Genomic DNA, 21,063 nt, shown 5'->3' with positions numbered 1-21,063 from the left:
TTCCCCAAATTGTAATATTGATTTTGTTCCTTGATTTCCAGTTCATGAGGATAGTTTTCTTTGCGATAGTTGAGGCTATGGAGAGTATTCTACTGGATGTGTTGTTTAGGTTTATGTTGGAAATGTCTCCTAGTAGGCAGAGTGAAGGGGATGGTGGGATGTGGCTGTCAGGGTGGGTGAGTGGAGCAGGTGGACCCAAATACAGAGATGGTAGGCAGGGAAAATCTGATGCAGATATATTTAATGAAAATGCAAAAAGTCACAGGAACAAACCAGAACGCAGGAGACACAGGAACATCAAACAAAAGCAAACAACTCGACAAAGACGGAACTGAAAACTGGACTATAAATACACAGAGAGTGATTGCAAATGAAACACAGGTGAGGAAAACGAGACACAGGTGAGACACATGAAATAATCAAACACAGGAAGTAAAGTGACCAGACACACAAAATAAAACAGGAACTAAAGTAAACAAACAGGTGACACAAAAAACACAGGAGGAACACACAAGGGAACAAAGAAAACCAAAACCAGGAAACAAATGCAACACAAATGAAAGAGTCCCTCAAAAAGTCCATCTAAAAAACAGAAAAAGTCTGAGGGCATCAGAAGGATAACAAAAAACAGACAGTCCACATGCCAAGACAAGGTGCAGGTAGGAGGCACTCAGAAGGGCAGCCCAAGGCTGGACAGGGGCAGAGACAGGACAAGCAAACGACCCGGGGACTGAACAGGGGCAGGGTAAAAGTTCAGGTGGAAGGCCCTTGGGCCAGACAGAGGCAGAGTCAGAGCCAGGAGTCTTGGGTGAACGGCTTGGGGGCTGAACAAGGGCATAGAAAAAAGGTCTCAGCCGGGCAGCCGGAGGGCAGGGGCAATGGCTGAAGGCTGAAGACGGCAGAGGTCGCTCAGGAGCACGACCAGGGTGCAAGACAGACAGCAGAAGTCGCTCAGGAGGGCGACCAGGGTGCAGGACAGATGGCAGAGGTCGCTCTGGAGGGTGAATGAACATGAGGAGCTGCTCCGGAGGTTGGGCTGCAGGCCGGCAGCGAAGGCAGAAACCCTCTGAAAGTCGGACTCCAGACCAACAGGGAAGGGGAAGGCGAAGGTGGAACCCCTCTGGAGGTCAGGCTGCAGGCCAACGGGGAAGGCGAAGGATGGGCCCCTCAGGGGGCAAAGCCACTGGGGATGCTGCTGCAGACTCTGGGGGCGACACCACTGGAGTTTCGGGAAGTGGAGATCTGGCCTTCCTGGGAAAGCAGGAACCACAGGGACCCGGGAGCCAGAGGAAACAGCCGCACAGGAACCCAATGACCAGTGACTCCACGACTTCAGGTGGACAGGGACAGGATGGTTGCAGCTCAGGGACAGGGGACTGGTGCAGCTCAGGGACGGGGGACTGGCGCATTTGAACATCTTTTCCCCATGTGTAGTGTGCTCAATGAATGATCTTATATCATATGAGCTGGATATTCGTGTTAGAGGATAGAGAGAAGATGGTTTTGCAGATTTGAGTCCAGAAGTCGGCACTGGGGTCAATTTGTAGATCATGTTCCAATTTTTTGGTAGTGACGGATATTGTTAAGTCAAATGTGGAATTATCTTGTAGATTTTAGATTTTTTTTTTTTTTAGTTGTGATGTTGATTAGGTTTGATGGTAACAGAGGTAATTCCAGGTTAGATGATTTGATGTTGATTTTAGTTTGAATGGAGGACTTAATCAATAGAAATTCTAGAAAGTCGTTCTCCTCAATGCTGTACTTCTAGCTGCTGCAAGTAGTTCCTAGAAGATGGTGAATAAAGATGGGGAGAGTGGGCATCCTTGCCTGGTACCCCTGTACAGTGAAGCATCGTGATGTGATGTTCTATGAGGATATGATTTGTGTCTTTCAGTTTTTTTTAGTATTTAATAACTGCATCTCATCTTCTTTTCTGTTTTCTCCACTAATAGAGATATCTAACCACGAGACAGCACTGCTAATCATATATTATATTTCAAGTGAAAATAAGTTTTACTTTGTAACCTCAGTGTGAAATATAATCTGTCCATCTTGTGGTAAAGTCACCATAATCACCTGTAAACTGCAAGGAGACTTCAAAACATAACTGGCTGTCCTGCAGGAAGAGGTGGATGAATACTGGGAAGAGGAGGTTCCACAGTAAAAAAAACTGAAAGTAAGTCGACAGAACTGAAGACAACGACAAACAACTGTGATTTCAGGCTTTCAGGTCAAAAATACAACAGGCCCTCTGCGCACCCGGTGAGTACAGTTGATAATATTCACTGTATTTTACAGTAATCAAAAGGAAATCAGGAGAATACTCACACAAGGACAACGATGCTAGAAAAGTCTGACATGGCAGTTTTTTCTGTTGCGGCATTGGGAGGTGTCCTGTTGGTTGTCATTCTAGATATTTTCCTTTTCACTTGTTGGTATTAGATGGGTTTATTTTAGGGATTTATTTCAACATGAATTTTGCTCATTTCAGTTTCATTTTTATTTGACACTTTTACTTTCATTCATAGACATGGCAGCCAACAGTCTCTTTTCTGAAGAAGTTCTCTGTGACGTCTGCACTGAAACCAAATTGAAGGCCTTGAAGTCCTGCCTGGTGTGTCTGACTTCATACTGTGAGACTCACCTGGAGCTTCACCAGAAAATCACAGTTATGACAAGACATAAGCTGATTGATCCTGTGAAGAACCTAAAAGACAGAATGTGTAAGAAGCATGATCGACCTCTGGAGCTGTTCTGCAAGACTGACCAGATATGTGTGTGTCAGTCCTGTGCTGAGTCAGATCACAAGAGACACCACATCATTCCTATGATAGAGGAATATGAAGGGAAGAAGGCTGAGCTGGGAAAGACAGAGACTGATGTTCAGCAGATGATTGAAGAGAGACGACTGAAGATTCAGCAAATCAAACAGTCAGTAAAGTTCAGCAAGGAAGATGCAGACAGAGAGACAGCAGACAGTGAGAAGGTCTTCACTGATCTGATCCAGTCTATTAAGAGAGATCTGGCTCAACTCATTGCAATGATTGAAGAGAAGCAGAAAGCAGAGAAACAGGCTGAAGGTCTCATCAAAGAGCTGGAGGAGGAAATCTCTGAGCTGATGAAGAGATGTGCTGAAGTGGAGCAGCTCTTACGTACTGAAGACCACCTCCAGTTCCTCCAAAGCTTCTCATCCCTGAACCCTGCTCCACCCACCAAAGACTGGACAGACGTCAGAGTTCACTCATCATATGAGGAGACTGTGAGGAGAGCTGTGGCTCAGCTGAAGGACACACTCAGTAAGGAGCTGGAGAAGCTGCGTGTTCATTTTGAGCTGAGGAGGGTCCAGCAGTTTGCAGTGGATGTGACTCTTGATCCTGATACAGCACATCCTTATCTCATCCTGTCTGATGATGGGAAACAAGTCAGTCATGGTGATGTAAAACAGATTCTTCCAGACAATCCAGAGAGATTTTCCTCAGCTTTAGGTGTGTTAGGAAAGCAGCGTATGTCTTCAGGAAGATTTTACTTTGAGGTTCAGGTTAAAGAGAAGACTGACTGGATTTTAGGAGTGTCCAGAGAGTCAATAAACAGGAAGGGCTACTTTATGTTGTCCCCTGAAAATGGCCATTGGACTGTGGGCTTAATGAAGGGAAATGAGTACAAAGCTCTTGCTGGTCCATCAGTCTGTCTCCCTCTGAGGTCAAAGCCTGAGAAGGTGGGGGTGTTTGTGGAATATGAGGAGGGTCTGGTCTCCTTCTATGATGTCGATGCTGTAGCTCTCATGTATTCCTTTACCGACTGCACCTTCACTGAGAAACTCTGCCCATATTTCAATCCCTCTCATAATGCTGACGGTGAAAACTCCCCCCCTCTAATCATCTGTCCTGTCAGTAACACAAGTTAGACTCATCATTTCGTTTCCAAAGAAAGTGTGCCCTGTCACTCTAGTTAATGTGGTTATTGGTATATTCTAAACAACCTCTTATTTTTATGTATCCAGTTAATACAATTGGCAGAAAAATATGAATCACTGAAGTTCAATCTCATGTCTCCTTATGTAATTATGTTGACGGAGATTAATTATACACACATCAAGTAGGTGCAAGGCTATCAGGAAACAGCATCAATGAAAAAGGTAACACCTGCACACTTACTCCAGGCCACAAAAGTTTAATAATGACGTTTCGATCCTACTTAGATCTTCGTCAGGTCAGAGTGTTTAAAAAATGGAAAACACACCCATATTTATACATCATGCACACCAATAGGCTGACAAGCTCTATGATGGCAAGTGTGCTTAAACATCCAAACCACTCAGGGTGTTAAACATCCAAAAACAATGAACAATTCAATAAAGTACATAGAAGAAGCAGTGATACAAAAACCATACTTCAAAATATCAAACATACATCTTAATAGTGCTGTCTAGTCTTTCTCTATAATCCAATTCAAATTTCATCCCTTATTATTTTAATATTTGAATTTTTAATGCTCAAATTTAGCCTATTATTAATATTTACTATGTACCTATACACTGTATACACAGGCTTATGCATTGCCAATGCCACTATCAGCAGGTGGTTGTTATACATTCTGTCCACTAGAGGTCATTCCAACATTACCAATAAATAGGTGATAGCTTTCTTGCTAAGTAACAATTAAGCTTAGGCGCAAAATGAATCATGTTAATCACAATATTAAATAAGCTTTCATCATATATATATTCATAGTAATTAAACTACACATTTAACTGAAATATATATAAATCCACGTCAGCATGCGCTTGTTTACATCAATACGTGACATGTTATTTTGGGTCAGGATGCAGTGAAAGTCTAAATGATAGTGTGAGTAAGAGCTGTGTGTCCAAACCCTGCACTGCAGTTGCAGCACTGATCATTCAGGCTCAAGTCTTTTACTGTGGGCCTGCTTTTGTTTCATTTTTATGTTTGTGGGCAGAAATCCAAACACTTTCCACACATCGCTTCTTAAATAGTCAGGAGTGGTGATCTCCCTGAGTGCATCGCTTCCTGCCATTTCTGATATTGTGACATTACGTTAGCACAATGAATGTGAGATTGTGATTCAGTCAGACTCAGAAAACGTTATTGTTCATCAGTAGCAGGGTTTTCACTAGTGTATTGCAAGCCTGGCTGCCAGGCCTGAGTTGACCCCCACCAGGCCTGAGCATCAGGGATTTTTTAAAAAATGTATTTTAAGATGTTTTTTTAAACTAAAATGTGTTGTACAAGTAGAATAGCTCCTCTAAGGAATAGCTCAGTGCGTAGCGAGTGTGTGGTCTAGAGAGAGAGAGAGAGAGAGAGAGAGAGAGAGAGAGCAAAGCCAACAGACCTACGTCTTATATATAAACATTATATCAAATTCATCATCCCATATATCATATATATCTTCATATGTCCTTATGTAATTACATCTTATCTATATTCAGTAAATCTGAAACTTGTCTACGACAATGTCAAAATATAATAAAAAATGTTAGAATGAGAGAGAGAGAGATCAGTTAACTGTAAAGGCAGAGTATTTACAAATATATTATTCTGAATATTAGACACAGTTTAAGAATCATTGTGATTTCAGGAGAGTTTGTGGTTAAGAAATAATTCTGCAATGTATATGTCTCATTTAAATCATTTATGAAAACTAATAAAATCGAATGAGGAAAGTTTGTTTGGGTCTATGTCCGATGTTTTCTTGTACAGTCAAAATTGCTGAACATTTGATATCAAAGATTGAAAAGTCTTTTTATTCCTACAAGGTCATCAACGATTTTGAGCACAGAAATAAACCATGTCTGTTCCACTGATTAAACAATTAAGACATATCATTAAAAATGCAATCAGCTGTTCTCAGCTGTTGTCAGTGCCAGAAAAGTAACCATGCACAGGCAGCTGCTGGTTTCCTTGGGCTTCATACTCTATCGCAGTGAGCATCAAGTCTGTGTTAATTATTGTCAGAGTTATATTTAGATAAAATGTAGTATGAGATTTTAAGTTGCATTGATGTTCGCTGTATATACATAACAGGCAAAAAGAGGTATAATTTGTGTGGAGATCAAGAGTTAAAACTATTAATAAACAGATTCCAGATTATGTCAAAATCATAGTTTTGCTTTTGATGGACGCAGATAATTTTTCCATTGACATGTTTTCAATAAATGGATTTTCCCAAATTGTAATGTTGATTTTATTCCTTGATTTCCAGTTCATGAGGATAGTTTTCTTGGCGATGGTTAAGGCAATGGAGAGTATTCTACTGGATGTGTTGTTTAGGTTTATGTTGGAAATGTCTCCTACTGAGCAGAGTGAAGGGGATGATGGGATGTGGCAGCCCAAAAAAAAGGAGAGGTTGTCCTTGATATCCCGCCAGAACTGTTTAATTGGTGTACAGTCCCATGTGGCATGCATATAGGTGTCAGTAGTGTTTTGTGTACAATAAGGACAAATTTAAGTGTCTATAAAACCCATTTTGAACATCTTTTCCCCATGTATAGTGTACTCAATGAATGATCTTATATCATATGAGCTGGATATTCGTGTTAGAGAATAGAGAGAAGATGTTTTTGCAGATTTGAGTCCAGAAGTGGGCACTGGGGTCAATTTGTAGATCTTGTTCCAATTTTTTGGTAATGACGGATATTGTTAAGTCAAATGTGGAATCATCTTGTAGATTTTAGATATTAGTTTTTTTTAGTTGTGATGTTGATTAGGTTTGATGGTAACAGAGGTAATTCCAGGTTAGATGATTTGATGTTGATTTTAGTTTGAATGGACTTAATCAATAGAAATTCTAGAAAGTCATTCTCCTCAATGCTGTACTTCTAGCTTCAAAACATAACTGGCTGACCTACAGGAAGAGGTGGATGAATACTGGGAAGAGGAAGTTCCACAGTAAAAAAAACTGAAAGTAAGTCGACAGAACTGAAGACAACGACAAACAACTGTGATTTCAGGCTTTCAGGTCAAAAACACAACAGACCCTCTGCACATCCGGTGAGTACAGTTGATAATATTCACTGTATTTTACAGTAATCAAAAGGAAATCAGGAGAATACTCACACAACGACAACAATTCTAGAAAAGTCTGACATGGCAGTTTTTTCTGTTAAGGCATTGGGAGGTGTCTTGTTGGTTGTCATTCTAGATATTTTCCTTTTCACTTGTTGGTATTAGATGGGTTTATTTTAGGGATTTAGTTCAACATGAATTTTGCTCATTTCAGTTTCATTTTTATTTGACACTTTCACTTTCATTCTTAGACATGGCAGCAACCAGCAGTCTCTTTTCTGAAGAAGTTCTCTGTGACGTCTGCACTGAAACCAAACTGAAGGCCTTGAAGTCCTGCCTGGTGTGTCTGAATTCATACTGTGAGACTCACCTGGAGCTTCACCAGAAAGTTATGACAAGACATAAGCTGATTGATCCTGTGAAGAACCTAAAAGACAGAATGTGTAAGAAGCATGATCGACCTCTGGAGCTGTTCTGCAAGACTGACCAGATATGTGTGTGTCAGTCCTGTGCTGAGTCAGATCACAAGAGACACCACATCATTCCTATGATAGAGGAATATGAAGGGAAGAAGGCTGAGCTGGGAAAGACAGAGACTGATGTTCAGCAGATGATTGAAGAGAGACGACTGAAGATTCAGCAAATCAAACAGTCAGTAAAGTTCAGCAAGGAAGATGCAGACAGAGAGACAGCACCCAATGTGCAGGTCTTCACTGATCTGATCCAGTTTGTGGAGATAAGTCTGGCTGAGCTTATTATGATGATTAAAGAGAAGCACAAAACAACAGAGAAACAGGCTGAAGGCTTCATCAAAGAGCTGGAAGAGGAAATCTTTGAGCTGATGAAGAGATGTGCTGAAGTGGAGCAGCTCTTACGTACTGAAGACCACCTCCAGTTCCTCCAAAGCTTCTCATCCCTGAACCCTGCTCCATCCACCAAAGACTGGACAGACGTCAGAGTTCACTCATCATATGAGGAGACTGTGAGGAGAGCTGTGGCTCAGCTGAAGGACACACTCAGTAAGGAGCTGGAGAAGCTGCGTGTTCATTTTGAGCTGAGGAGGGTCCAGCAGTATGCAGTGGATGTGACTCTTGATCCTGATACAGCACATCCTTATCTCATCCTGTCTGATGATGGGAAACAAGTCAGTCATGGTGATGTAAAACAGATTCTTCCAGACAACCCAGAGAGATTTTCCTCAGCTTTAGGTGTGTTAGGAAAGCAGCGTATGTCTTCAGGAAGATTTTACTTTGAGGTTCAGGTTAAAGAGAAGACTGACTGGATTTTAGGAGTGTCCAGAGAGTCAATAAACAGGAAGGGCTACTTTATGTTGTCCCCTGAAAATGGCCATTGGACTGTGGGCTTTATGAAGGGAAATGAGTACAAAGCTCTTGCTGGTCCATCAGTCTGTCTCCCTCTGAGGTCAAAGCCTGAGAAGGTGGGGGTGTTTGTGGAATATGAGGAGGGTCTGGTCTCCTTCTATGATGTCGATGCTGTAGCTCTCATGTATTCCTTTACCGACTGCACCTTCACTGAGAAACTCTGCCCATATTTCAATCCCTCTCATAATGCTGACGGTGAAAACTCCCCCCCTCTAATAATCTGTCCTGTCAGTAACACAAGTTAGACTCATCATTTCATTTCCAAAGAAAGTGTGCCCTGTCACTCTAGTTAATGTGGTTATTGGTATATTCTAAACAACCTCTTATTTTTATGTATCCAGTTAATACAGTCAAATATTAATCACTGAAGTTCAATCTCATGTCTCCTTATGTAATTATGTTGAAGGAGAGTAATTATACACACATCAAGTAGGTGCAAGGCTATCAGGAAACAGCATCAATGAAAAAGTTAACACCTGCACACTTACTCCAGGCCACAAAAGTTTAATAATGACGTTTCGATCCTACTTAGATCTTCGTCAGGTCAGAGTGTTTAAAAAATGGAAAACACACCCATATTTATACATCATGCACACCAATAGGCTGACAAGCTCTATGATGGCAAGTGTGCTTAAACATCCAAACCACTCAGGGTGTTAAACATCCAAAAACAATGAACAATTCAATAAAGTACATAGAAGAAGCAGTGATACAAAAACCATACTTCAAAATATCAAACATACATCTTAATAGTGCTGTCTAGTCTTTCTCTATAATCCAATTCAAATTTCATCCCTTATTATTTTAATATTTGAATTTTTAATGCTCAAATTTAGCCTATTATTAATATTTACTATGTACCTATACACTGTATACACAGGCTTATGCATTGCCAATGCCACTATCAGCAGGTGGTTGTTATACATTCTGTCCACTAGAGGTCATTCCAACATTACCAATAAATAGGTGATAGCTTTCTTGCTAAGTAACAATTAAGCTTAGGCGCAAAATGAATCATGTTAATCAAAATATTAGATAAGCTTTCATCATATATATATTCATAGTAATTAAACTACACATTTAACTGAAATATATATAAATCCACGTCAGCATGCGCTTGTTTACATCAATACGTGACATGTTATTTTGGGTCAGGATGCAGTGAAAGTCTAAATGATAGTGTGAGTAAGAGCTGTGTGTCCAAACCCTGCACTGCAGTTGCAGCACTGATCATTCAGGCTCAAGTCTTTTACTGTGGGCCTGCTTTTGTTTCATTTTTACGTTTGTGGACAGAAATCCAAACACTTTCCACACATCGCTTCTTAAATAGTCAGGAGTGGTGATCTCCCTGAGTGCATCGCTTCCTGCCATTTCTGATATTGTGACATTACGTTAGCACAATGAATGTGAGATTGTGATTCAGTCAGACTCAGAAAACGTTATTGTTCATCAGTAGCAGGGTTTTCACTAGTGTATTGCAAGCCTGGCTGCCAGGCCTGAGTTGACCCCCACCAGGCCTGAGCATCAGGGATTTTTTAAAAAATGTATTTTAAGATGTTTTTTTAAACTAAAATGTGTTGTACAAGTAGAATAGCTCCTCTAAGGAATAGCTCAGTGCGTAGCGAGTGTGTGGTCTAGAGAGAGAGAGAGAGAGCGAGAGAGAGAGAGAGAGAGAGAGAGAGAGAGAGAGAGAGAGAGAGAGAGAGAGAGAGCAAAGCCAACAGACCTACATCTTATATATAAACATTATATCAGATTCATCATCCCATATATCATATATATCCTCATATGGCCTTATGTAATTACATCTTATCTATATTCAGTAAATCTGAAACTTGTCTACGACAATGTCAAAATATAATAAAAAATGTTAGAATGAGAGAGAGAGAGATCAGTTAACTGTAAAGGCAGAGTATTTACAAATATATTATTCTGAATATTAGACACAGTTTAAGAATCATTGTGATTTCAGGAGAGTTTGTGGTTAAGAAATAATTCTGCAATGTATATGTCTCATTTAAATCATTTATGAAAACTAATAAAATCGAATGAGGAAAGTTTGTTTGGGTCTATGTCCGATGTTTTCTTGTACAGTCAAAATTGCTGAACATTTGATATCAAAGATTGAAAAGTCTTTTTATTCCTACAAGGTCATCAACGATTTTGAGCATAGAAATAAACCATGTCTGTTCCACTGATTAAACAATTAAGACATATCATTAAAAATGCAATCAGCTGTTGTCAGCTGTTGTCAGTGCCAGAAAAGTAACCATGCACATTTGCTCAGTACTGTAATTAAATACAATTCTGAAGTAATTGCACTTCAGTACTTTAATTCTATGCTATTTTGTACTTCTACTCCACTACGTTTCAAAGGCAAATATTGGACTTTTTACTCAACTACACTTACCTGACAGCTGGAGTTTGATTATTTTGTAGATTAAGTACAGTGGCCCTGAAGTGCACATCACAACGACAAATAGGAAAACACAACAGCAAATCAAAAAACACAACAACAAATAACAAAACACAACAACACATGACAAAACACGACAACAAAAGAGAAAACACAACAACAAATAACAAAACACGACAACAAATAACAAAACACAACAACAAATAACAAAACACAACAGCAAAAGTAGAAAACACGATCGCAAAAGTAGAAAGCACAACGACATGAACTTCCACCGGAAAAGGTAGGTATCGACAAAGCTTGTTGCTGATTGGACGCTCTCCTGTTGACAAGGATCATCACTGATTGGACAGACGCACTGTCTGTCTTTTTAACAGGAAGGAGGAGGGGGGGGCATTTGGGGTCCGTGTAACCTCCACCCAAAGCTGTGTTCAACTTGATTAATAACAGGATAAACAATCAATGTATTTCTTTGTTTTTCTGTTTTTCGTGTGAAGTTAAAAAAAACCCCCCAAAAAACGAAAATTCACACGCTCTCATATATATATGTATATACACACACACACACATATATATACATATATATATATATATATGTATATATAGAAATAAGCTTTTCCAGCTTCTGGACATTCTTTGGGCCAGGAAATAAACTCATTTACCCCATTTCCCTGACAACAGCATGTAGTGCTGCTGATCCATATAAAGTTCAGAAAGTATGGACCATATTCACATGGTTGCCATTTTCCTCTGATGTCACGCTTGCTGGGAAGCTGTCAAGTAAAGCCTGTGTGAGAGTGGCAAAATGGTTGCTTGAACAATTGTATTTCTTTTTGAGACCACAGTTGTAGTTTCACTTCATTTTGGGACCACAGTTGTAGTTTTCTCAGTCTGATTAGCAGCTTCTCCATCTGGTTGCTAATGCAATGGCACTGACCTACTGTTACCTTAGCCTGTTAGCACTTGCTACCACCAATGTTACTGTGAAAAAAAATATATTAAACAGCTCGCAAGGTAATTAAATCTGTATCTACGTTGCTGTGTGAAAGTTAATCAGGGATCCTTTCTAAGAAATTGAACAAAGTCAGCTCACGCATCATCGTAGACAGGCTGGGGGGAAAAAAGCTGCTAACGTTAGCTAGCCTGCTACTTTAAATACATTGATACTTAATACTTATGTGCCTTTAATTTAGTAACATTTTAAATGCAGGATGTTTGCTTGTGTGGCGCATAGGAAATTTCCACTGATTTCAATGTTATTTTTTTATATGTATAAAACTTTATTTATTATGAATGTTTCGTGGTTTATATTTTCTTTGTTTTGTTCGTTTTCTTCTCACAGTCAATAACGTTTATTTTCAGTTTGTTTATAACGGTTAGTAACGTTTATTTTCAGTTGTTTACAACAGTTATAGAGCGTTGTCAGTTAGAGCCAGAGCCCGAACAGCTGATTAGCAGCACTGTTGTTTACCGTTGTCAAGGCAACCAGGTGCTCACGTTGTAATACGTCACGCATAAACAGAGAGGATGAATGAGGGAGATTATATTGTAATGTAAATGTTCAATGCTCTGTTATAGACTTGATCATTTTTAATAGCTAGTTTATAGTGGAAATAGCTAGTTTATACATGATTACTGTATTTTGAAATATTGAGTTTTAATATTATATTGTTTTGTATTGTCGTATTGTTCCAACTAATTTAAGTTGGCAGTTATCGTTAAAAGAGTAAAGCTACACTGAAGATCAGCTGACTCACAAAGTGTTAATTTGTTCTTTCAGAATAAATTATTTTTCTAAAATATGTCACCCCTTGAGTGAGCTTCCACTCTATGGGCGTAACACTTGCGATGCATTATTTTGCAATGCACTTGCATCTGAACACTTCCTCCACCACTGATTATTATTGGCATGAGCTAAGAACCTCCATCATGGCCACCAGAGGGCTTGATAGACCTGGAAATCCCCACTAAAGGTTCTGATGAACTGCTTGCAACAGATATGTTCTGCATCAGCTGCAGTTTGCTAGCAGAGAGCAGCTCCTCTGCTCCTCTGAGCTCAGCAACTCATACAACATCAGACAGAGAGACAACACAGCACTGACTGAAAATCTGAGAACTCACACATGCAGCACTGGGCACACGTACGCTGTAAAGATTCTCAGTGACACTGATTTCCAGCTTGAATTTACTCTTAAAAGACTTTTCTGGTGATTTTGCAGTTATGCTACAAATGAATACTCTACATTCCTGCTAATTGCTTCAGTGCTTCACATTTTTGAATATATTTCACTACTTTCCAGGCAGCTGCTGGTTTCCTTGGGCTTCATACTCTATCGCAGTGAGCATCAATTATTATTGTTAATTATTGTCAGAGTTATGTTTAGATAAAATGTAGTATGAGATTTTAAGTCAATTTTGACTTAAATTGCATTGATGTTCACTGTATATACATAACAGGCAAAAAGAGGTCAAGTATAATTTGTGTGGAGATCAAGAGTTAAGACTATTAATAAACAGATTCCAGATTATGTCAAAATCATAGTTTTGCTTTTGATGGACGCAGATAATTTTTCCATTGACATGTTTTCAATAAATGGATTTTCCCAAATTGTAATATTGATTTTATTCCTTGATTTCCAGTTCATGAGGATAGTTTTCTTGGCGATGGTTAAGGCAATGGAGAGTATTCTACTGGATGTGTTGTTTAGGTTTGTTGGAAATGTCTCCTAGTAGGCAGAGTGAAGGGGATGATGGGATGTGGCAGCCCAAAAAAAAGAATGATCTTATATCATATGAGCTGGATATTCGTGTTAGAGAATAGAGAGAAGATGTTTTTGCAGATTTGAGTCCAGAAGTGGGCACTGGGGTCAATTTGTAGATCATGTTCCAATTTTTTGGTAGTGACGGATATTGTTAAGTCAAATGTGGAATTATCTTGTAGATTTTAGATTTTTTTTTTTTTTTAGTTGTGATGTTGATTAGGTTTGATGGTAACAGAGGTAATTCCAGGTTAGATGATTTGATGTTGATTTTAGTTTGAATGGAGGACTTAATCAATAGAAATTCTAAAAAGTCGTTCTCCTCAATGCTGTACTTCTAGCTGCTGCAAGTAGTTCCTAGAAGATAGTGAATAAAGATGGGGAGAGTGGGCATCCTTGCCTGGTACCCCTGTACAGTGAAGCATCGTGATGTGATGTTCTATGAGGATATGACTTGTGTCTTTCAGTTTTTTTTAGTATTTAATAACTGCATCTCATCTTCTTTTCTGTTTTCTCCACTAATAGAGATATCTAACCACGAGACAGCACTGTTAATCATATATTATATTTCAAGTGAAAATAAGTTTTACTTTGTAACCTCAGTGTGAAATATAATCTGTCCATCTTGTGGCAAAGTCACCATAATCACCTCTAAACTGCAAGGATGCTTCAAAACATAACTGGCTGTCCTGCTGGGAAGAGGAGGATGAATACTGGGAAGAGGAGGTTCCACAGTAAAAAAAACTGAAAGTAAGTCGACAGTAGAGCAGAACTGAAGACAACGACAAACAACTGTGATTTCAGGCTTTCAAGTCAAAAACACAACAGACCCTCTGCACACCCGGTGAGTACAGTTGATAATATTCACTGTATTTTACAGTAATTAAAAGGAAATCAGGAGAATACTCACACAAGGACAACGATGCTAAAAAAGTCTGACATGGCAATTTTTTCTGTTAAGGCATTGGGAGGTGTCCTGTTGGTTGTCATTCTAGATATTTTCCTTTTCACTTGTTGGTATTAGATGGGTTTGTTTTAGGGATTTATTTCAACATCAATTTTGCTCCTTTCAGTTTCATTTTTATTTGACACTGTCACTTTCATTCTTAGACATGGCAGCAACCAGCAGTCTCTTTTCTGAAGATCAGTGTCCGTGCTCCATCTGTCTGGGTAATGCCCAGTGTCAACGTCCCAGGTGTGAAGAGCTTTCTGACAAACAACCTGAACTGCAGGTCAAAACCTTACGATCTCAACCGGCTGCTCAGTTCAGACAGTCAGTTCAAAAGAAAATCAGCAGCAGCTCAGAACAAGAAGAAGAAAAGGAAGAAGTAGTTCTCTGTGATGTCTGCGATGAAACCAAACTGAAGGCTTTGAAGTCCTGCCTGGTGTGTCTGACTTCATACTGTGAGACTCACCTGGAGCTTCACCAGAAAATCACAGTTATGACAAGACATAAGCTGATTGATCCTGTGAAGAACCTGGAAGACAGAATGTGTAAGAAGCATGATCGACCTCTGGAGCTGTTCTGCAAGACTGACCAGATGTGTGTGTGTCAGTCCTGTGCTGAGTCAGATCACAAGCTTCATCACATCGTTCCTATGATAGAGGAATATGAAGGGAAGAAGGCTGAGCTGGGAAAGACAGAGACTGATGTTCAGCAGATGATTGAAGAGAGACGACTGAAGATTCAGCAGATCAAACAGTCAGTAAAGTTCAGCAAGGAAGATGCAGACAGAGAGACAGCAGCCAATGTGCAGGTCTTCACTGATCTGATCCAGTCTGTTGAGAGAAGTCTGACTGAGCTTATTGAGATGATTGAAGAGAAGCAGAAAACAACAGAGAAACAGGCTGAAGGCTTCATCAAAGAGCTGGAAATCTCTGAGCTGATGAAGAGATGTGCTGAAGTGGAGCAGCTCTTACGTACTGAAGACCACCTCAAGTTCCTCCAAAGCTTCTCATCCCTGAACCCTGCTCCACCCACCAAAGACTGGACAGACATCAGAGTTCAGTCATCATATGAGGAGACTGTGAGGAGAGCTGTGGCTCAGCTGAAGGACACACTCAGTAAGGAGCTGGAGAAGCTGCGTGTTCATTTTGAGCTGAGGAGGGTCCAGCAGTATGCAGTGGATGTGACTCTTGATCCTGATACAGCACATCCTTATCTCATCCTGTCTGATGATGGGAAACAAGTCAGTCATGGTGATGTAAAACAGATTCTTCCAGACAACCCAGAGAGATTTTCCTCAGCTTTAGGTGTGTTAGGAAAGCAGCGTATGTCTTCAGGAAGATTTTACTTTGAGGTTCAGGTTAAAGAGAAGACTGACTGGATTTTAGGAGTGTCCAGAGAGTCAATAAACAGGAAGGGCTACTTTATGTTGTCCCCTGAAAATGGCCATTGGACTGTGGGCTTAATGAAGGGAAATGAGTACAAAGCTCTTGCTGGTCCATCAGTCTGTCTCCCTCTGAGGTCAAAGCCTGAGAAGGTGGGGGTGTTTGTGGAATATGAGGAGGGTCTGGTCTCCTTCTATGATGTCAATGCTGTAGCTCTCATGTATTCCTTTACCGACTGCACCTTCACTGAGAAACTCTGCCCATATTTCAATCCCTCTCATAATGCTGACGGTGAAAACTCCCCCCCTCTAATCATCTGTCCTGTCAGTAACACAAGTTAGACTCATCATTTCGTTTCCAAAGAAAGTGTGCCCTGTCACTCTAGTTAATGTGGTTATTGGTATATTCTAAACAACCTCTTATTTTCATGTATCCAGTTAATACAGTTTGCAGAAAAATATGAATCACTGAAGTTAAATCTCATGTCTCCTTATGTAATTATGTTGACGGAGATTAATTATACACACATCAAGTAGGTGCAAGGCTATCAGGAAACAGCATCAATGTAAAAGGTAACACCTGCACACTTACTCCAGGCCACAAAAGTTTAATAATGACGTTTCGATCCTACTTAGATCTTTGTCAGGTCAGAGTGTTTAAAAAATGGAAAACACACCCATATTTATACATCATGCACACCAATAGGCTGACAAGCTCTATGATGGCAAGTGTGCTTAAACATCCAAACCACTCAGGGTGTTAAACATCCAAAAACAATGAACAATTCAATAAAGTACATAGAAGAAGCAGTGATACAAAAACCATACTTCAAAATATCAAACATACATCTTAATAGTGCTGTCAGTCTTTCTCTATAATCCAATTCAAATTTCATCCCTTATTTTAATATTTGAATTTTAATGCTCAAATTTTGCCTATTATTAATATTTACTATGTACCTATACACTGTATACACAGGCTTATGCATTGCCAATGCCACTATCAGCAGGTGGTTGTTATACATTCTGTCCACTAGAGGTCATTCCAACATTACCAATAAATAGGTGATAGCTTTCTTGCTAAGTAACAATTAAGCTTAGGCGCAAAATGAATCATGTTAATCACAATATTAAATAAGCTTTCATCATATATATATTCATAGTAATTAAACTACACATTTAACTGAAATATATATAAATCCACGTCAGCATGCGCTTGTTTACATCAATACGTGACATGTTATTTTGGGTCAGGATGCAGTGAAAGTCTAAATGATAGTGTGAGTAAGAGCTGTGTGTCCAAACCCTGCACTGCAGTTGCAGCACTGATCATTCAGGCTCAAGTCTTTTACTGTGGGCCTGCTTTTGTTTCATTTTTATGTTTGTGGGCAGAAATCCAAACACTTTCCACACATCGCTTCTTAAATAGTCAGGAGTGGTGATCTCCCTGAGTGCATCGCTTCCTGCCATTTCTGATATTGTGACATTACGTTAGCACAATGAATGTGAGATTGTGATTCAGTCAGACTCAGAAAACGTTATTGTTCATCAGTAGCAGGGTTTTCACTAGTGTATTGCAAGCCTGGCTGCCAGGCCTGAGTTGACCCCCACCAGGCCTGAGCATCAGGGATTTTTTAAAAAATGTATTTTAAGATGTTTTTTTAAACTAAAATGTGTTGTACAAGTAGAATAGCTCCTCTAAGGAATAGCTCAGTGCGTAGCGAGTGTGTGGTCTAGAGAGAGAGAGAGAGAGAGAGAGAGAGAGAGAGAGAGAGCAAAGCCAACAGACCTACGTCTTATATATAAACATTATATCAAATTCATCATCCCATATATCATATATATCTTCATATGTCCTTATGTAATTACATCTTATCTATATTCAGTAAATCTGAAACTTGTCTACGACAATGTCAAAATATAATAAAAAATGTTAGAATGAGAGAGAGAGAGATCAGTTAACTGTAAAGGCAGAGTATTTACAAATATATTATTCTGAATATTAGACACAGTTTAAGAATCATTGTGATTTCAGGAGAGTTTGTGGTTAAGAAATAATTCTGCAATGTATATGTCTCATTTAAATCATTTATGAAAACTAATAAAATCGAATGAGGAAAGTTTGTTTGGGTCTATGTCCGATGTTTTCTTGTACAGTCAAAATTGCTGAACATTTGATATCAAAGATTGAAAAGTCTTTTTATTCCTACAAGGTCATCAACGATTTTGAGCACAGAAATAAACCATGTCTGTTCCACTGATTAAACAATTAAGACATATCATTAAAAATGCAATCAGCTGTTCTCAGCTGTTGTCAGTGCCAGAAAAGTAACCATGCACAGGCAGCTGCTGGTTTCCTTGGGCTTCATACTCTATCGCAGTGAGCATCAAGTCTGTGTTAATTATTGTCAGAGTTATATTTAGATAAAATGTAGTATGAGATTTTAAGTTGCATTGATGTTCGCTGTATATACATAACAGGCAAAAAGAGGTATAATTTGTGTGGAGATCAAGAGTTAAAACTATTAATAAACAGATTCCAGATTATGTCAAAATCATAGTTTTGCTTTTGATGGACGCAGATAATTTTTCCATTGACATGTTTTCAATAAATGGATTTTCCCAAATTGTAATGTTGATTTTATTCCTTGATTTCCAGTTCATGAGGATAGTTTTCTTGGCGATGGTTAAGGCAATGGAGAGTATTCTACTGGATGTGTTGTTTAGGTTTATGTTGGAAATGTCTCCTACTGAGCAGAGTGAAGGGGATGATGGGATGTGGCAGCCCAAAAAAAAGGAGAGGTTGTCCTTGATATCCCGCCAGAACTGTTTAATTGGTGTACAGTCCCATGTGGCATGCATATAGGTGTCAGTAGTGTTTTGTGTACAATAAGGACAAATTTAAGTGTCTATAAAACCCATTTTGAACATCTTTTCCCCATGTATAGTGTACTCAATGAATGATCTTATATCATATGAGCTGGATATTCGTGTTAGAGAATAGAGAGAAGATGTTTTTGCAGATTTGAGTCCAGAAGTGGGCACTGGGGTCAATTTGTAGATCTTGTTCCAATTTTTTGGTAATGACGGATATTGTTAAGTCAAATGTGGAATCATCTTGTAGATTTTAGATATTAGTTTTTTTTAGTTGTGATGTTGATTAGGTTTGATGGTAACAGAGGTAATTCCAGGTTAGATGATTTGATGTTGATTTTAGTTTGAATGGACTTAATCAATAGAAATTCTAGAAAGTCATTCTCCTCAATGCTGTACTTCTAGCTTCAAAACATAACTGGCTGACCTACAGGAAGAGGTGGATGAATACTGGGAAGAGGAAGTTCCACAGTAAAAAAAACTGAAAGTAAGTCGACAGAACTGAAGACAACGACAAACAACTGTGATTTCAGGCTTTCAGGTCAAAAACACAACAGACCCTCTGCACATCCGGTGAGTACAGTTGATAATATTCACTGTATTTTACAGTAATCAAAAGGAAATCAGGAGAATACTCACACAACGACAACAATTCTAGAAAAGTCTGACATGGCAGTTTTTTCTGTTAAGGCATTGGGAGGTGTCTTGTTGGTTGTCATTCTAGATATTTTCCTTTTCACTTGTTGGTATTAGATGGGTTTATTTTAGGGATTTAGTTCAACATGAATTTTGCTCATTTCAGTTTCATTTTTATTTGACACTTTCACTTTCATTCTTAGACATGGCAGCAACCAGCAGTCTCTTTTCTGAAGAAGTTCTCTGTGACGTCTGCACTGAAACCAAACTGAAGGCCTTGAAGTCCTGCCTGGTGTGTCTGAATTCATACTGTGAGACTCACCTGGAGCTTCACCAGAAAGTTATGACAAGACATAAGCTGATTGATCCTGTGAAGAACCTAAAAGACAGAATGTGTAAGAAGCATGATCGACCTCTGGAGCTGTTCTGCAAGACTGACCAGATATGTGTGTGTCAGTCCTGTGCTGAGTCAGATCACAAGAGACACCACATCATTCCTATGATAGAGGAATATGAAGGGAAGAAGGCTGAGCTGGGAAAGACAGAGACTGATGTTCAGCAGATGATTGAAGAGAGACGACTGAAGATTCAGCAAATCAAACAGTCAGTAAAGTTCAGCAAGGAAGATGCAGACAGAGAGACAGCACCCAATGTGCAGGTCTTCACTGATCTGATCCAGTTTGTGGAGATAAGTCTGGCTGAGCTTATTATGATGATTAAAGAGAAGCACAAAACAACAGAGAAACAGGCTGAAGGCTTCATCAAAGAGCTGGAAGAGGAAATCTTTGAGCTGATGAAGAGATGTGCTGAAGTGGAGCAGCTCTTACGTACTGAAGACCACCTCCAGTTCCTCCAAAGCTTCTCATCCCTGAACCCTGCTCCATCCACCAAAGACTGGACAGACGTCAGAGTTCACTCATCATATGAGGAGACTGTGAGGAGAGCTGTGGCTCAGCTGAAGGACACACTCAGTAAGGAGCTGGAGAAGCTGCGTGTTCATTTTGAGCTGAGGAGGGTCCAGCAGTATGCAGTGGATGTGACTCTTGATCCTGATACAGCACATCCTTATCTCATCCTGTCTGATGATGGGAAACAAGTCAGTCATGGTGATGTAAAACAGATTCTTCCAGACAACCCAGAGAGATTTTCCTCAGCTTTAGGTGTGTTAGGAAAGCAGCGTATGTCTTCAGGAAGATTTTACTTTGAGGTTCAGGTTAAAGAGAAGACTGACTGGATTTTAGGAGTGTCCAGAGAGTCAATAAACAGGAAGGGCTACTTTATGTTGTCCCCTGAAAATGGCCATTGGACTGTGGGCTTTATGAAGGGAAATGAGTACAAAGCTCTTGCTGGTCCATCAGTCTGTCTCCCTCTGAGGTCAAAGCCTGAGAAGGTGGGGGTGTTTGTGGAATATGAGGAGGGTCTGGTCTCCTTCTATGATGTCAATGCTGTAGCTCTCATGTATTCCTTTACCGACTGCACCTTCACTGAGAAACTCTGCCCATATTTCAATCCCTCTCATAATGCTGACGGTGAAAACTCCCCCCTTCTAATAATCTGTCCTGTCAGTAACACAAGTTAGACTCATCATTTCGTTTCCAAAGAAAGTGTGCCCTGTCACTCTAGTTAATGTGGTTATTGGTA

General features: G+C 39.6%; 4 protein-coding genes across 4 annotated transcripts; 3 read left to right on the top strand and 1 right to left on the bottom strand.

The window, feature by feature from the left end:
- Window positions 1-534: 534 nt before the first annotated feature.
- LOC122975421 lies at window positions 535-10,955 on the bottom strand. The gene is made up of 2 exons (XM_044343853.1): window positions 10,818-10,955; window positions 535-1,466 (listed from the first exon to the last, which is right to left on the bottom strand). Exons 1-2 carry the CDS (start codon window positions 10,946-10,948, stop codon window positions 851-853), a joined length of 747 nt encoding a protein of 248 aa, XP_044199788.1. The 5' UTR covers window positions 10,949-10,955; the 3' UTR covers window positions 535-850.
- Window positions 2,057-5,477, top strand: LOC122975419 (zinc finger protein RFP-like). The gene is made up of 2 exons (XM_044343852.1): window positions 2,057-2,262; window positions 2,529-5,477. Exon 2 carries the CDS (start codon window positions 2,531-2,533, stop codon window positions 3,902-3,904), a length of 1,374 nt encoding a protein of 457 aa, XP_044199787.1. The 5' UTR covers window positions 2,057-2,262; window positions 2,529-2,530; the 3' UTR covers window positions 3,905-5,477.
- A 3,739-nt stretch (window positions 10,956-14,694) lies between the features above and the next one.
- Window positions 14,695-16,801, top strand: LOC122974712 (zinc finger protein RFP-like). The gene is made up of 2 exons (XM_044342598.1): window positions 14,695-15,373; window positions 15,488-16,801. The coding sequence occupies exons 1-2, from the start codon at window positions 14,695-14,697 to the stop codon at window positions 16,252-16,254; spliced, it is 1,446 nt and encodes a 481-aa protein (XP_044198533.1). The 3' UTR covers window positions 16,255-16,801.
- Window positions 16,802-19,627: 2,826 nt separating this feature from the next.
- Window positions 19,628-21,001, top strand: LOC122974711 (E3 ubiquitin-protein ligase TRIM21-like). The gene is made up of 2 exons (XM_044342597.1): window positions 19,628-20,114; window positions 20,316-21,001. Exons 1-2 carry the CDS (start codon window positions 19,628-19,630, stop codon window positions 20,999-21,001), a joined length of 1,173 nt encoding a protein of 390 aa, XP_044198532.1.
- The last annotated feature ends 62 nt before the right edge of the window (window positions 21,002-21,063 follow it).

The sequence above is a fragment of the Thunnus albacares genome, chromosome 23 (assembly GCF_914725855.1).
Source record: "Thunnus albacares chromosome 23, fThuAlb1.1, whole genome shotgun sequence".
Classification (NCBI taxonomy): Eukaryota; Metazoa; Chordata; class Actinopteri; order Scombriformes; family Scombridae; genus Thunnus; species Thunnus albacares.
Note: the sequence above shows the minus strand (reverse complement) of the source record. Positions and strands in the feature narration are given on the sequence as shown.

Bases quoted from the DNA above. Each gene is read 5' to 3' on its own strand.
- LOC122975419 (XM_044343852.1), top strand. From the start codon at position 2,531: ATGGCAGCCAACAGTCTCTTTTCTGAAGAAGTTCTCTGTGACGTCTGC.
- LOC122975421 (XM_044343853.1), bottom strand. From the start codon at position 10,948: ATGTGTTGTTGTGTTTTGTTATTTGTTGTTGTGTTTTTTGATTTGCTG. The intron at 1,467-10,817 runs GTAAGTGTAGTT...ACGAATATCCAG, and splicing joins AATCAAACTCCAGCTGTCAG to CTCATATGATATAAGATCAT.
- LOC122974712 (XM_044342598.1), top strand. From the start codon at position 14,695: ATGGCAGCAACCAGCAGTCTCTTTTCTGAAGATCAGTGTCCGTGCTCC. The intron at 15,374-15,487 runs GTCTGACTGAGC...GATGTGCTGAAG, and splicing joins GATCCAGTCTGTTGAGAGAA to TGGAGCAGCTCTTACGTACT.
- LOC122974711 (XM_044342597.1), top strand. From the start codon at position 19,628: ATGGCAGCAACCAGCAGTCTCTTTTCTGAAGAAGTTCTCTGTGACGTC. The intron at 20,115-20,315 runs GTCTGGCTGAGC...CATCCACCAAAG, and splicing joins GATCCAGTTTGTGGAGATAA to ACTGGACAGACGTCAGAGTT.